This window comes from Aspergillus piperis (genome assembly GCF_003184755.1).
Source record: "Aspergillus piperis CBS 112811 unplaced genomic scaffold BO85scaffold_3, whole genome shotgun sequence".
Classification (NCBI taxonomy): Eukaryota; Fungi; Ascomycota; class Eurotiomycetes; order Eurotiales; family Aspergillaceae; genus Aspergillus; species Aspergillus piperis.
Window position 1 is genome coordinate 1,924,888 of NW_020291593.1, and position 14,969 is coordinate 1,939,856.

Sequence of the window (14,969 nt, forward strand, 5' to 3'; positions counted from 1 at the left end):
TTAGCATCAACTGTGGACGTGGCTCACCGACATATCATCGGACTCTGCACTCCTTCAGAACAGATTTCTTGCAGACATCAAAATCTTGTCTGGGACGTGTTCAGGTACTATTTTTGTGGCCTCTCCACACTCGCGTCATGTAGGCGTGACCCGCTAATCTCCTATGCAGGTCAAACAATTCTCCCACCACATGGCTTCCCTGAGGCTGGAATCCTCTACTTCATCGATTGCACCCGCTGAACAGCCCCTATTTGAGGTTCCTATTATTGATGACAATGAGCCGCTCGTTGATGTGGTTCGAAAACTACACAAGTACAGCTGGCCCAAGAATACCCTTTGAAAGATTCGCTTAGTTAACATTTACCACTTAGCTATTTGGTCATCGCTATAAGTGATGTCGCATGCACCTTTGAAGAGCTAAGGTTCTCTCCTCATGCGCAAAGTCTCCGGTTGCTTCTGTACTCCTTGGCTGAAAACTCGCACAATCCATGTATAATCGCCGCTTTGATGTAAGTAGACTCTCCCGACAGCTGAGTGGTGCTAAAACATACCTTAGGATCTTAAAATGGCAGTTTACCAATGATGCTGAAACTGATTGGGGCTTGAATGAAAGCCGGGGGTATGCCTGTGAATACGTTGCGTGGCAGTTCCTCTGTCATGTCAATCAGCGCGAGACCATCGAGTTCCTTCTTGAGGAACTCAAATCCCCAATGCAGGGCGGCATGGATATCTCACAGGCAGAAAGAGGCACATCTGGGTTCGCGACGATGGGCAGCGAGGCCTTTCCGCAAGAAGACGAAAGGACACCCTTATTATTAAGCTCGTCATCATCGCTTTATCGGTTCTTTGGTGGCAAGAGACGTGCAGGAAGTTCGCTTGACATTAATGAGCCGGGATCCAACATGTCTGCAAGTGACGCATATGAGCTTGAGAAGCTGTCAAGGTTCTTTGGGCTTAACGCACTCGAGATAGCCACAATCGCCCACGCCAAAAGATTTCTGAGCCAGAAAGTGGTTCAGAAAGTGATAGACAATATCTGGAAGGGCGAGATTGTTTTCTGGGACTCCTTGAGCGTGCATTCAAAGAAGAAACCCCAATTTTTCAACAAAAGGTAACCCGCCTCTGCGCTACGTGCCCTAGTTGCCAGATGCTGATATCCATGTCTGGCAGAACCGCCGATCCATACTCCCGATTGAGAGTGCCAGTGTATCGAAAGGCCTTTGAAGCGGCCTTCTTTGTCTCGTTTCTGTTTCTATATTATGCGGTATTAGTCGAGAGGAAGCCTACCGGCATAGGTATCTTTGAGACTATGATGTACATCTGGATCGCTGCCTTTGCCTACGATGAAGTCAGCGGGATGGCTGATGCCGGAATGCTCTTCTACCAGATGGACTTCTGGAGCGCTTGGAATATGGGCATAATTGGCACAGGCCTTGCCTTTGTCATTGCCAGTGAGTCACTTGCACCATGCTATAGATCTGCCTTGTCCGCATTCAGCTCTTTCAGCTGGGCCTGTTTCCGCAGCTGGGCTCACTTAGCGGGCCGGAGTGTGGTTCGATCCTTGACTTACACGACTATCCAGGGATTATTGGATTAGCCAAACAAAGTGATTACATCACAGATCTGTCGTTTGATATTCTATCGTTGGAGGCTTTGTTCCTGGTACCAAGGTAAGACTAAGCCCCCTACTCCGATGATCTTGATACCGGTTTCAGGTTCTGACACAGGAGCTGAACAGGATCTGCTCCCTTGTGAGTTTGAACTCCTATTTTGGAAGTCTGGTAAGGCAATCCATGCAGGCGTAGACCCGGAAGAACCCTGTTCTGGAAGCCACGTTGACAGTTTCGACGCACAGATCCCTGTTCTCAAGGAGATGGTATAGTTTCTCCGCTCGCCCAGACGGTGGCAGGTGGCGAAAGACGCTGATAAGAGGGTTCTAGACAAAAGCGTTTTTTCGATTTATTCCGATAGTCGTAGTGCTATACCTTGGTAGGTGACCCCGATGACGCATAGGACAAGGCCGAAGAAAGCCAACGCGCGGTAAATGTGCATCTGCAGGGTTCCTGACCACCTTCACGATGCTCGCCCGTGACCGCCTCTCTCTGCGGCAAATGTCATGGATTTTGGTGAAAGTGTTCTTTGGGTATGGCGGTGAAAATGCCCCCCTCGTCGAGCGCCAGTTGACTGACAGAGCGAGGCAGATCGAATGTGCTGGGCTTCGTGCGTTGTTCCTAATCGGGTAACATGTGTTCTTCAAACTGACGGTGGCTGAAATGATTGGAAAAGGACATCGCTCACGATGTGAGTCTAATGCAGCAGCGCGGCCGCCATGCAGCCCAAACCCGGATTTCCAGGGGTCTTGCAGAATTGGTTGGCTCTCGTGGAAAGTTTTACTGACACGCTAATTCTTAGATTTCCCCGATCTTTGGCTACGGTCTGATGTGAGTGCTTCTCCCAATCCCCAGTCCTCTACTGCGCCACAGGCTCCATGAGATGTGTCGGTCGCATACACTTTTGGTCACGTTGGATGTGTTTCCAGCTGCCCTGCGACCGCGATGACCAGCCATGCATTTCCTTTCTCCTCCTGATGCTGCTGTGGGAAATTGAGGCGATGCGACCCAGTTCCGTTGCTAGAGGCTGGAGACCCGGTGCCGCCCGGAAACACATGGCGTCAAATCAGCCGCGGCGCAGGGTAAAATGAAGCCTCGCGTGTTCTCACGAATGGCGGCATTCGGACGATCATTCCGGCATAATGATTTCGGTGCTTACAGGAAAGTGGCTGATTGGTATGGTCGACAGGTTGATTTTCGTTTCGATGACCAATCTTCTGTTGATCTCGTCGTTGGTCAGTCTCATGAGCATGAGTCTGGAAGGGGTAAGTCGCTCCAACTATCCACATCATCATACTACCACTTCGACTACTACTAGGTGCGGGGCTTGCCCGGCCTCCCCCTCCGACATGTTGTTGTTAGTTATGTTATTGTGCATGAGCCATGCTAATCTGTCTACCCAACTGTGCCCTTCATCCAGGTCATGGCGCATGCCCGAGAAGAGTATCTCTTTCAGTATGTGTCATACTACTTTGCTTCGGCCCTACGGCTCCTCCCGCTGATGTGTGTGTGTGTGGCAATAGACTGTCTATCTACGTGCTAGAGAGCAGTAATTCTCGGAGATTGACGTATTTCATGCCTCCCTTGGTCAGTAAACCACCCCCACGATACTTAAATTTTTGGCCCCTGCATGACCGGGTTGGGTGGTGTCGCTGACAGCAGCCATGACTCCACGATAGAACCTCATTCCCCTCCTCTGTATCCGCCCCATGAGGCTCTTCTTACCTGCAGAGCACATCCGCCGGGTGCGCATCGTTCTGCTCCGGGCCACCCACCTCCCGTTTGTCGCACTGATCTGGGCCTATGAATCTAGCCGCCGCTACGTCTCTCGGGGAAATAGCCAATTTCCACCAACTGCCACGACCACCACAAGCAGTCGACCAACATCCTCCATCCAGATGGGGTTCCCTTTCTCCACGCACCATGCCCCGCTCCATGCCTCCGCACTGGAAGGGCGTTCGTGGGCATCCAGCCGGCCTAAGGAACGGTCTAACCCGGGCCAGCATCCCGAAGCGCGCGGACCAAGTTCGGGCCAGGCTGGGCGCGGTGACACCACGGATATGATCGACGAGGTGGAACGGTTGCGCACACAAGTGGATCGAGTGGCTGCTCGGATGGCCTTTCATCAGCGAAGCCAATGAGGGTGATTACAGAGAGTCGAGAGAGGTGTCAGAAAGTGGTATATTACAGTGCAGGGCAGAAGGAATGGAAGGAGGGGGGGGGGGACCACAGCGGAAGGATGGTAATCATGGCATACAGTATACACACGCACCTGGCGTCAGGCCGGTGCCAGAGCCTAAAGCACTAGCGTGAGCACCGGCCAGTGACCATTTCGTGGGTCGGAGGGACGGAGTAGTTGGAGACCCGCCAGCGACGAACAACTTCTTTGTACGGAGTGCACTGGGCGATTGTCGTTTATTATTTGTCATTCTGTTGTATTTCTTCAGCGATCTTTTTTTCTCTCAATTTTTTTTTTCTCTTTTTTGTTTTGGTTCTCTCACTACAGATAGAAATAGAATAGACTCCGAGATGGGTTTTAGATGTTACTACTAGTTCCACAAATGGGTCTCTCAGGGAATTTGTTCGAAACAGGAAAAATAACAACAAAGGAAGGTAGCAGAGTAATCAATCAGGAACCGAGGAGCAGAGAGCAAGAAAAAGAAATAGAAGAAGAAAAAAAAAGTAGGTGAAATGAAAAATAGTAATTTCAGGGGATTACCGAATGATACCATGAGTGAGCGGCAGGTAACTAGTAACAGGGAAACTGGGCCACTGCCATGGTCGTGGGAAAGCCAGAGAGTGTGTCTGGTACAATACTACTCTTTGGTAAGGACCAGGATTAGAGGCGGGAGCCCCTCTTCTGCCCTGCCCAGTTAGTTAGTTGGTAGTAAGTAGTAGGTACAGAGTAGTAGTAGTGGTGGTCACTCTTCCTTCCGTCCACAGCCTGGCTGTCACTGGTCTGCCAGTCCGCCGTTCCCTCAACCACCGAACCTCCTACTTCTCTTTTCTTCCTCCTCCTCTCCTCGCTAACTGTTAGTCCTACTAGTATACCCCGTCCCGCGCAGCAACCATATCAACCACCACTTTCTACAACATCCATTCTTCTCACGTCCACACTCTCTCTTACTTTCAGGTACCCTTCATTGAGGCTCTGATGTACCGCAGTACCTGACTGGGTATTATTTTTGGCTTATGCATACTACTTCGCCGATAATGAGGCAGTGTTGCCAACCGGCCTGCTTTGGCGACACGCACTGCAATGCTGCTTCGCCAAGCTAGGTACCAGACTGTCGGGTCCTACTATTCCCCTTTCATTAAGAGCAGGAGAACAGGAGAAAAGGGAAAAAAAAGCGCGCTGCTCCAGCCGACTGTTGCTGATCAGGAAGCCAGGCATTCCCCCCGTCCATGTTGCCAATAATTCAGCCGCTATTGTTGCCCGTCTTTTCCCCAGCGCCATGCTTGTTGTCCCAAGAGGCACTGCATCCCCTAACCTAACGGGGTTTCCTACCACACCACCCCCACTACACATTTACAATTACCACTACTATCTGGTTCCCTACATTTCTCTCTACGTTTGTACCATTCAGAAGTCATGATTTCCTGGCTGATGGATCTGCTGGGTCCCGGTCATGTCCGCTAGGCGACAAATGACGGCGTCGTCCGGTGTGAATCAAACCATGCACCATCCACACCCACACCCCCCTCCCTCTCCCTCTCTCTCCTCGCGACAGGGTACAGCGCCGACTGACACCTTGGCCTGATCACACTCTTCCGGCGCTAAATTCTTGCGCATGGCATCTAATTGACGCGCCTATCTGAATAATGTTGCAGACCCAGGCTGCAGTCCACTTGGACCGGGTTGTTCCAGCTAGGTTCGCTCTGAATTCTTTCCCATCCATGCAACAACGTCCCGTCAATTCTGCCTTGCCTGATGAGGCGTCAAACCTGTTGCTCATCTCTTCTCCTTCTCTCTACCTGTGCCCCATGCAGCGGTTGCTGTACTCCAATCATCATATGGCATCCCCAGAGATATTTTTTTCAGCTGCTGTTCATGGTTCGCCACTTACCCTCATCTTCCAGCAGCGTCGCTGTTGAGTCTTTTTCTACTTATATACACTACAAATAACTTCCTCACTCTCGTTTGAATAGCATCTACTAGTCACCAATATTGTTGCCTTCTCACCAGCCCTTCCCCAGTTTCAGCCACAGGACGTCGCGGGAGTTCTGCGAACATAAAAGCGATCCTTCGACCCAGAAACCGTCACCAATCACCCTTTCCTGGTTGCAGCTGTGCCCGAGAAAAAATTTTTTCTTCTTTCCCCAATTCTGTTCTGTTTATGATTAAATCTTAATTTCGTCATGGATTGTACACCTACCTCGTTCCCATCCTCTCCCTTGGCTCACTCGGCGCGGGATGACCAAAGGTTACTCAAAGCTTCCCCGGCCTACCCATCCCCAACGGCTATTCCCCTTGATAGATATGATTTTCAGTCGTTGTCCGGGTTAGGAATCTCCAATTGTGGAACAGGATCCCCTTCAAGCCAGATCAGACTCTACCCGTGTCCCGAGCAATATGCACTTTCAACGAGCAACTGGTCCGACCCAATGACGCATTCCCCGAATATCCTCGAAACCCCTCCAGACGCCGGTCAGTTTCCGCCTAGGAATCATTACGAAGCATTCGGTAGCCATGCAGGCATCTCAGTATCACCCAGTTACAGCCCGGTCATTGATTTCGGCGCGATGCATGATGAAATACCTCGCTTCTGGCCTAACACTCCTACCTCCGAAACCATGGCAGCGTCAGAAGGCTGGTCCAACGTTCAAGACCCGATAGAGGACGTCTGGGAATCGTCTTTCCTGGACGAAGCATCCAATACGATGGTCTCTAGGATGCCAGAGATCCCTCGACTTCAGATCAATACCGCATATCTGCATCCTCAACGCCCGGATAACACCCTAACTGAGATGGATCCGAACAAAAGTGTTGCGCCGGATTTGGTCCCTGATGAGGCAATTTCAAAGTGGATCGAGAATGTTAGCGAATCGCCCAAGGGAGAACAGTCAAGGATACCGTCGGCGAGCGGCTTAGAGTGTCCTACGTGTGGTGTCCGCTTCACACGACGCTCTAACTGTAAAGAGCATATGAAAAGCCACGACCCTAGCTACGTAAGGCCACATCCATGCGAGACTTGCGGGCGGGAATTTAGGCGGAGGACTGACCTGAAGAGACACGTAGATAGCGTAAGTCACATCGGATAGAGCTAAGTTTACTACTAATAGAATGCGCAGATCCATCGGGGAATACGCAAATTTGGCTGCGAGAAGTGTGGTCGGCGCTACAGTCGACAGGACACATTGTCAAGGTACCGTATCTACATTCAACACCAATGTGAAACAACGAACTCACTCTGCTACAGACATCAGTCCGACGGCTGCGATGGAAGAATCCGGAAGACACGAGCCTCCCGAACCGACACAGACGCGCCATACCCCACTCATGACTACTACGCACACTAAACAACTATTTGACGGTTTATTTGCCTGCTCTAGACCATGCCTGCGTTGATCGCAGCTGGTCATGAACGATACGGCTGCATACTTTTGGAGAGGATCCACTGTATACTTGAAAGCATGACTACCCATGTATTTTTTTTTTTTTTTGGTGTTTGCTTTGTATAAGCGCAGGGAGGCAGTTTGCTTTTGTTTTGATTGTTTATTTTCTCATCAGGGAGGCCTTGTCGACTTTTTGTTTTGCATATTTTTGGAATATCGCTAGAGATCCGTCGTCGTCACCCAAAGGCGGCTTATAGAAATCAAGCAGCGCATGGCAGGTCCATGCCTTTCGTTTAACAAACTTTGGCCGCCACAAGTGCCTCTTCCGTCTCTTGGGTCATTCTGATTATTCTTGCAAGTTGTTTACAACTTACTTTTGTGGGCCATGAAGTGGACCGTTTGTTTAGGTACACCCAACAGCAGCAAGACTTTAGGCCGCATGGCCAGAGTGAGCTCACGAAAGCGCGTTGCAGATGATTCATATTGCTTGCTCCTGCAGAATAAAGCCTCACTTTCAAAACCATCGGGAGGACTTCCCGATTCCTCTTGGTCCGAACCTGTTACAAGACCATTGTCGGAAGAGATGGGCCCCGGAAGAGGCGCTACTAGGCCGGCTGTTCCATTATTGATTCACGCAATCCTATGCCATCTCACTATCTATGAAGGACCACCCAATGGCGCGTCAGTATCGACGAATATTATCGCCGTGCTAGGCATTAGTCGGGGAAAAAGTACGAAGCGGAGGAGCATGGACATGTTCCGGTCTTGCACGACTCGTTAACAAGGTGCAGCGCGGAAGCTTATACCAGCTAGACACACCAGGAACGAGCCAAGTGCTGCGTTAATTGCCCTAACAAACTTAATACACGCCGAAAATCCAGTCCACACGGAACGGAATCGGACATGGGGGGCAGGATAAGTGGGTTGACGGGCCACTTAACGATGAAGGAGCGGCGCGAGGAACGGGTCCCTTGAGCACAAAGAAAGACCAGAGACACACGATAATAGGAATGCTCCATACGTCCGCGGGAGTTGTCAGCAAGGCCTACCTATCGTCGTGCGCCATCGAGATAACCATTACCGTTCTGGGTTGGAGGACTATGGGGAAGTCGGAAGGTTTCCTAGCGGACCCATCGGGACTAACTGAAGGCACGGAAGTTGGAACATGCTCTGAGAGTCCTTCCTCTTTCGCGGTGATCCCCGCGGCGCGAGTGACTTTTATCTGCGCACAATGGCTCCAAATCTAAGTGGGAGTGGAGCCAGGACTCCGTATATCATCACCCATCCGATAGTTCTGCGACCGGCTATGGTTCGATTTATCGGATGGAAGAATCCAGACCCCTAACAAGCTGGTTTAGGTTCAAACAAGCGCGACACGGACTGATCCTGCCAAGCGCACGGCACGGATACCTTGACCCTTCGAATGTTTGATCGACTGCACTGTTGGTTTATAACTTGCGACTTTTGCTGCTTTGAGAGAAGTTCAGACGTTCTTTGTGTGACGTGTGACGAGTTCTCCCTGATAATCTGGGTTGACGCGGCCATTTTTCCGGCATTGCAGCCATAGAATGGTTGAGTTAGTGGTCGGAGTGACCGTCGCTGAAGGCGGGGAATCATGAATGGCGCCATTTTTCTCGATACCAGAAACTAAGCGCGCGAGTGGAAATTAACTCCGCCCAGTACTGAATAGCTTCGTGCCAAACTCCGACACGGGAGCAGGTCCAACGAATCTGCTAAATCAAGGGGCAATACACTAACGAGTCATCCTCATATTAATCACGGCCTAGTCAACTACTACGAAGGGGGGCTACGATGGGATTAACGCCTGGACCAATCCTGACGCCTTGTGCATTGGACGCTTATTGGCCCTTGCTGGTTGTTTAGCGACGAAAGTGTTTACGGCCTACTAATCGGACGTCCGGTCCGACGGATCCGAAGAGAGCAATGAAGATTAAGCGACAAGAGCTGTCTTGTCGGACAACTTCCATCTGGATACCAAGACACTAGACAGTCCGTTTGCACTGTCGGTAGGGTCTAGCACTACGAGTGTGCTTGTTGCGCGGCTTTCGACCCCAGTGGTAGGTTGTGTCAGGCTCCAGCAATAAGCAGGGAAACTAGGACCCGACGGAATGAGACACCCCGATCAATTGGGGCCGAGTCAGTAAAATAATTAACCGGGTTGGTAGACGCTGTTGAGCGGCTGGCCATGTCCCACCAAGTTCTGCAGCTGTATGCGTGGGCAAGAGGCTATGCTATGCCGACTCTGCAGGCCTGAAACTGCCGGACTGAAGAACATGTCTGCAATGCGCCTCAACGGAAAGTTGTTGGTAATAGTTGGCAGGCATACAGCGCGGAAGCTCTGTCAGCCCCATCAAGTTTGGTCTTGACAGGATGAACAGGCATGGTCAGGCATTGTCTGTCCACCTCGATCTGCTTTGGACTGATGCGAATAGCCAGCGGGCGGTTGCTTTTCTAGCCTCTGTACTGACGGAAGTTCAACCCAGCTGCTTGCAGACCTGGCCAGGGAAAGGGAGATGCCACGGCAGGGTATTCGGCCGACATTGAGCGCATGATTGGCATTCTGCTCCAACATACCAGTGAGGGAGCGCCGGAGTATCCTGTTTTCCGAAGCAATTATGCCGCCAGCCAGAACAGTTTGTCCGTAGCCTGCACAAGAACAATATAAGCAATAGGGCCGTGAATGACCCAATTGCAAGAAGGAAATCATGAACCGCGCCGCCCGATGCGTTTTCTGCCACCGCCCTGGCGCCCGCTCTGTTCTCCCCACATCGAGGGGGTCGTTCTCCCTCCCCAAGATTTCACTCTTTTCGCCCCATTCTGTACAGCACCGGAGGCCTAGTCGATTTCTTCCATATTCCAGCCAAACCATCAGGATGAGTACCACCACTACCGTCACCGAGCCGCCGAGAATCACGGCTGAGAACGTCGCGACTCTCTTCCCCGAGGTTGACACTTCTCTTGCGCGGGAGGTGCTCCCCACTGCGACAAGCAATGCTTCCGCCCCGGGCGACGAGCTTGCCGGTTACGATGAGGAACAGGTCCGCCTGATGGAAGAGGTGTGCATTGTGCTGGATGACGATGACAAGCCGATTGGCAGTGCCAGCAAGAAGGCCTGTAAGTTCATCCATCATCACCCAGTATTGAAAGAAAGTCCATGCTGATGGCGCGACTTCACAGGCCACTTGATGACCAACATTGATCGCGGCCTCCTCCACCGTGCCTTCTCCGTTTTCCTCTTCGACTCTAACAAGCGCCTGCTGCTTCAACAACGTGCGACCGAGAAGATCACCTTCCCCGACATGTGGACGAACACCTGCTGCTCCCACCCCCTGGGCATCCCCGGAGAGACGGGCTCGCAGCTCGATGCGGCCGTGCTGGGTGTGAAGCGCGCGGCGCAGCGCAAGCTGGAACACGAGCTGGGTATCAAGCCAGAGCAGGTGCCGCTGGACAAGTTCGAGTTCTTCACCCGCATCCACTACAAGGCGCCCAGTGATGGCAAGTGGGGAGAGCACGAGAGTATGTCGATACCAGTGATGAGCATTTGGACAGGTGGCTAACCATACCTAGTTGACTACATTCTGTTCATCCAGGCGGACGTCGACTTGAACGTGAACCCCAACGAAGTGCGCGACACGCGGTATGTGTCGGCGGACGAGCTGAAGCAGATGTTCGAGCAACCAGGACTGAAGTTCACGCCGTGGTTCAAGCTGATCTGCAACTCGATGCTATTCGAATGGTGGAGCCACCTGGGCTCAGCGTCGCTAGAGGGATACAAGAACGAGCAGCAGATCCGGCGGATGTAAATGAGGCGAAGACGATGGACGATAAAGTTGTGATCTTTCTGCATCTGCAGCCTGTACACGGTTACCATACATATATCCCCCTGACATGATTCCCTGCAGCGTTTGATGGCCCTATTCCATACATACTATATCGAGTGTAGTGTCCATTTAGCTTTGTTTATAATCATATCCCACTACCAACAACACCTCCCAACCAACCCCAAAAAAAACAAAAAACATGCTCAATCAAAATCAATTCGTACTAGCATCCGTAGCCAAAAACAACACACAACTCCCCAAAATCACCGTCCCAACCACCGTAAACGTCACCTGCGTCTTCCACCCACTCTGCACGAGCGCCGCCTTGCGACTATACTTCTTCACCGTGCGCACATAATTCGCAAACCCGTTCACCAGACACGCAATACTCAACACCCAGAAGACGATTCCTAGTGGTAACGCCATCCGCCGCTCCAGCCCCGTCGGCGGCGTCTGGAAATGAAAACTGATTATGATGGCGATGGCCACGATCGCTAGGTACATTGAGAGACGCAGCCAGGAGAGAAAGGTCCGCTCGTTGGCGCAGTGGTCGCGCGCATCCGAAGTGGCGTTTTCGAATAGTAGCGTGGAGATGTAGGGGCGGGTTAGGAAGATGTGTGATTTTAGGGAGATTTGTCTGGTATTTTTCCTTGTTAGTATTGCGAAGCAATGATGTGGGGGAAGAGGGGGATGGGAGGAAGAAGAGGGTTAAGGGAGGGTTGAGAGCTTACTCGTCTGCGAGGATTGGGCGCGTGTTGGAGGGGTTTATTATTGGGTTGTAGGGGGGTTTGGGGAGGGTGTGGGTGTATTCTTGTTCTTGGGATTCTTGGGATTCTTGGTGGTGTTGTTGGGTTGTGGTTGACATGGTGGTGGTGATGGTGGTGTTCTTCTTGTTGTTGTATATTAATTAAGGTGTGTGTGTGTGTGTGTGGTGTTCAGTATGTGAAAAAGCTACGGTGAGGCTTATGGGATAAATTTAGTTAGAAGTAGCCTAGTAGGAGTAGTAGCTAGTAGTAATGCTATATCGGTGTATGTCTTATATGAATGTGCCTACATAAAGCACGAGCACAGGGTCTATGTGGAGACACGTGATGCGGTGTCCACATGATGTCATTTTTGTTGATCCCGTGATCTTTTCTATACATTTGCTAATGGGATTACACGCCGTAAATAGGGCTATAGTCTATCAATTGTAGATATAAGATCTATATCATTGTCAATCTGCTATCTGCCATAGACAGCTTGTGTGGATATGGATCATCACAGCTTGTCTGGTTGTTGATCCACCGCGATTCAAGTCTCGGCTGGACCAGCTCGTTTGGGATTGTTATAGCGTCTTATCATTGGTCGAGGGGCTATCTTTACCGCCGTATGTAACTAATACTGGTACGTACTGCATTCCTGGCATCTTTCATCCACCGTGGGGTCCGTTCAATTGCGGGGGTCTATCACTGCAATACTTGTTCATTCCTAGTACTTGCTTCTTTTCTTCTCCCGGGATATTATCATCTCAGTGGTGTGTATAGACATAGCCATACGAACTTATACTTCGTATTTTGTATCGCTATCATCCTCACTAGCGCAATCCCAATCCGGTTAAAACTTGGAGAATTAGTACACCAACCCATGACTCACTCACTCAATTGGTAGAATCTCCAGACAGTGAGTGGATCATCATGGTCTGAGCGGCAAAATCTGCGCTTTTCTTCCTTGCGTAATGCGATTACCGGATCCCTGCGCATCTGCCATACAAAACCTCTCTCCCTGCTGGTCTAACTAAATCCTGCTATTAATTCCTGCTGTTTCCCATTTCTGCGGATTCAATTCCTCTCACACACACAACATACACACCCCCTGTCCTTCCCGTGCAATTGCACGGATGCCTGCAACTGCAGTGATACACACCAGCAGCAGACCAACCAACCTTCCTTCCCCCGTGGAACCCATTTCCGCACCATGGCCCGCCGGAACAGCATACGCGGGATCACAGACGAGCAGTTTCACAGCCGGTATAGATCCAGCTCGCCGCTTGCTCGCACCGCCATTGCCCGCGACATTGAAGACTACGCCGACGACGAAGGGTCCATGCTCACCACTGACGATGAAGCCTCCGAGACCTCCACCATCCGCGCCATCAACAGCCAACCCGGCACGAATCCCCATTCGCTAGCTGGGTCGTACCAGCGGCCCGGGTTCTTCACGACTGTCTCGCATGCGACGGTTGTGCCGCATCGGCCGGATAGCGAGGGGTTGACGCGGCGGGAACGGGAACGGGCAATTGAGGATGAGCGGAATCTGCTCACTGATAATCGTTGCATTGAGCCGGGTGTGCAGAAGGGTGGGCGCATGAGACGGGGAGAGGCCGCGGAATCGACGGAGACGGCTGCGTTGCTGGGTGGGCAGCGTCGTGGATCGCAGTATGAGACGGTGGAAGATCAGGACGAGATTGATCGGAAGTGGGAGGAGGCGGTTACCGCTGGATTGATTCAAACGACGTGGAAACGGGAAGCTCAGGTCATCGGGAAGAATGCGGCGCCCTTGGTGGTTACCTTTCTGTTGCAGTATTCGTTGACTGTCGCGAGTATTTTCACGCTCGGGCATCTGGGAAAGAAAGAGCTTGGGGCTGTTAGTTTGGCTAGTATGAGTGCGAGTATTACGGGTTATGCTGGTATGTTCCAATTCCCTGGGCGTGTCTTAATTTCGATACTGATTGACTGTGTTACAGTTTATCAAGGTCTGGCGACGAGTTTGGATACCCTGTGTGCGCAGGCGTATGGCTCCGGCAGGAAGAAGCTGGTAGGTCTGCAGATGCAAAAGATGGTCTTCTTCCTCTGGGCGATCTCCATCCCTATTATCGTGCTATGGTTCTTCGCCGACCGGATTCTCATCCGGATCGTGCCGGAAAAAGAGGTCGCCATGCTGGCCGGCTTGTACCTGAAGGTGGTTGCGCTGGGTGCTCCGGGGTACGCTTGCTTCGAAAGTGGCAAGCGGTTCGTGCAGGCGCAGGGACTTTTCTCTGCATCGCTCTATGTGCTTCTCATCTGTGCCCCATTGAATGCAGTGATGAACTACGTATTCGTGTGGCAGTTCGGCTGGGGCTTCATCGGAGCTCCCATTGCCGTAGCCATCACAGACAACCTGATGCCTCTCTTCCTCTTCCTGTACGTGTACTTCATCGACGGCTCCGAATGCTGGAACGGCGTCACCACCCGCGCCCTACGCAATTGGGGCCCCATGATCAAGCTCGCCCTTCCCGGGCTCCTCATGGTCGAAGCCGAATGTCTCGCCTTTGAAGTTCTGACCCTGGCGTCATCGTATCTCGGCACCACCCCTTTGGCCGCCCAATCCGTTCTGTCCACCATCTCCAGCATTACCTTCCAAATTCCCTTCCCCGTCTCCATCTCCGGTAGCACCCGCGTCGCCAACCTCATCGGCGCGACGCTCGTCGATGCTGCGAAGCTATCCGCCAAGGTATCCATGGTCGGCGCCGTCATCGTCGGGCTGCTGAACATGCTCCTGCTCTCTTCCCTGCGCTACTACATCCCCTACCTGTTCACCTCAGACGAGGAGGTAATTGAACTCGTCGCCCAGGTCCTGCCTCTGTGCGCAGCATTCCAGTTGTTCGATGCATTGGCTGCCAACTGCAATGGTATCCTGCGCGGTATCGGTCGTCAGGAAATCGGCGGCTACGTCCAGCTGTTCTGCTACTATGCCATTGCCATGCCGATTAGTTTCGGCACGACGTTCGGATTGAATTGGGGCTTGTTTGGATTGTGGTCTGGCGTTGCGTTGGCGTTGTTGTTGGTCTCGATCATTGAGGCGTTCTTCTTGACGCAGACGAATTGGCATCGCTCGGTGGAGGATGCGCTGCGGCGGAATGCGATGACTTGATATATACTACCGGTATGCGATGACGATGTGATGTATTATGATATGAAGTAGTGGAGTTGAATGTACAAGA

The 14,969-nt window shown here is 51.7% G+C and overlaps 5 protein-coding genes across 5 annotated transcripts; 4 read left to right on the plus strand and 1 right to left on the minus strand.

Moving 5' to 3' along the window:
- Positions 1–190: 190 nt before the first annotated feature.
- BO85DRAFT_364874 (uncharacterized protein) lies at positions 191–3,751 on the plus strand (the record flags this gene model as incomplete). The annotated part of the gene is made up of 11 exons (XM_025655716.1): positions 191–312; positions 372–509; positions 557–1,111; positions 1,171–1,485; positions 1,739–1,781; positions 1,941–1,989; positions 2,059–2,143; positions 2,800–2,875; positions 3,031–3,065; positions 3,134–3,197; positions 3,290–3,751. 11 exons carry the CDS (start codon positions 191–193, stop codon positions 3,749–3,751), a joined length of 1,944 nt encoding a protein of 647 aa, XP_025519338.1.
- Positions 3,752–5,837: 2,086 nt separating this feature from the next.
- BO85DRAFT_196112 (putative C2H2 finger domain protein (Ezf)) lies at positions 5,838–7,341 on the plus strand. The gene is made up of 3 exons (XM_025654476.1): positions 5,838–6,854; positions 6,903–6,976; positions 7,031–7,341. Exons 1-3 carry the CDS (start codon positions 5,970–5,972, stop codon positions 7,128–7,130), a joined length of 1,059 nt encoding a protein of 352 aa, XP_025519339.1. The 5' UTR covers positions 5,838–5,969; the 3' UTR covers positions 7,131–7,341.
- A 2,719-nt stretch (positions 7,342–10,060) lies between these two features.
- idi1 (isopentenyl-diphosphate delta-isomerase IDI1) lies at positions 10,061–10,990 on the plus strand (the record flags this gene model as incomplete). Its single annotated transcript, XM_025655706.1, has 3 exons — positions 10,061–10,301; positions 10,365–10,703; positions 10,755–10,990. The coding sequence occupies 3 exons, from the start codon at positions 10,061–10,063 to the stop codon at positions 10,988–10,990; spliced, it is 816 nt and encodes a 271-aa protein (XP_025519340.1).
- A 231-nt stretch (positions 10,991–11,221) lies between these two features.
- Positions 11,222–12,038, minus strand: BO85DRAFT_517593 (DUF202 domain-containing protein; the record flags this gene model as incomplete). Its single annotated transcript, XM_025664918.1, has 2 exons — positions 11,740–12,038; positions 11,222–11,645 (listed from the first exon to the last, which is right to left on the minus strand). The coding sequence occupies exons 1-2, from the start codon at positions 11,871–11,873 to the stop codon at positions 11,222–11,224; spliced, it is 558 nt and encodes a 185-aa protein (XP_025519341.1). The 5' UTR covers positions 11,874–12,038.
- Positions 12,039–12,793: 755 nt separating this feature from the next.
- Positions 12,794–14,899, plus strand: BO85DRAFT_414934 (MATE family efflux transporter; the record flags this gene model as incomplete). Its single annotated transcript, XM_025657666.1, has 2 exons — positions 12,794–13,676; positions 13,734–14,899. Exons 1-2 carry the CDS (start codon positions 12,965–12,967, stop codon positions 14,897–14,899), a joined length of 1,878 nt encoding a protein of 625 aa, XP_025519342.1. The 5' UTR covers positions 12,794–12,964.
- Between the last annotated feature and the right edge of the window lie 70 nt (positions 14,900–14,969).

Excerpts from the sequence above, each read along its gene's own strand:
- BO85DRAFT_196112 (XM_025654476.1), top strand. The coding sequence starts at position 5,970 with ATGGATTGTACACCTACCTCGTTCCCATCCTCTCCCTTGGCTCACTCG. Across the intron at positions 6,855-6,902 it reads TGAAGAGACACGTAGATAGC|ATCCATCGGGGAATACGCAA; the intron begins GTAAGTCACATC and ends TAGAATGCGCAG. Across the intron at positions 6,977-7,030 it reads CGACAGGACACATTGTCAAG|ACATCAGTCCGACGGCTGCG; the intron begins GTACCGTATCTA and ends ACTCTGCTACAG.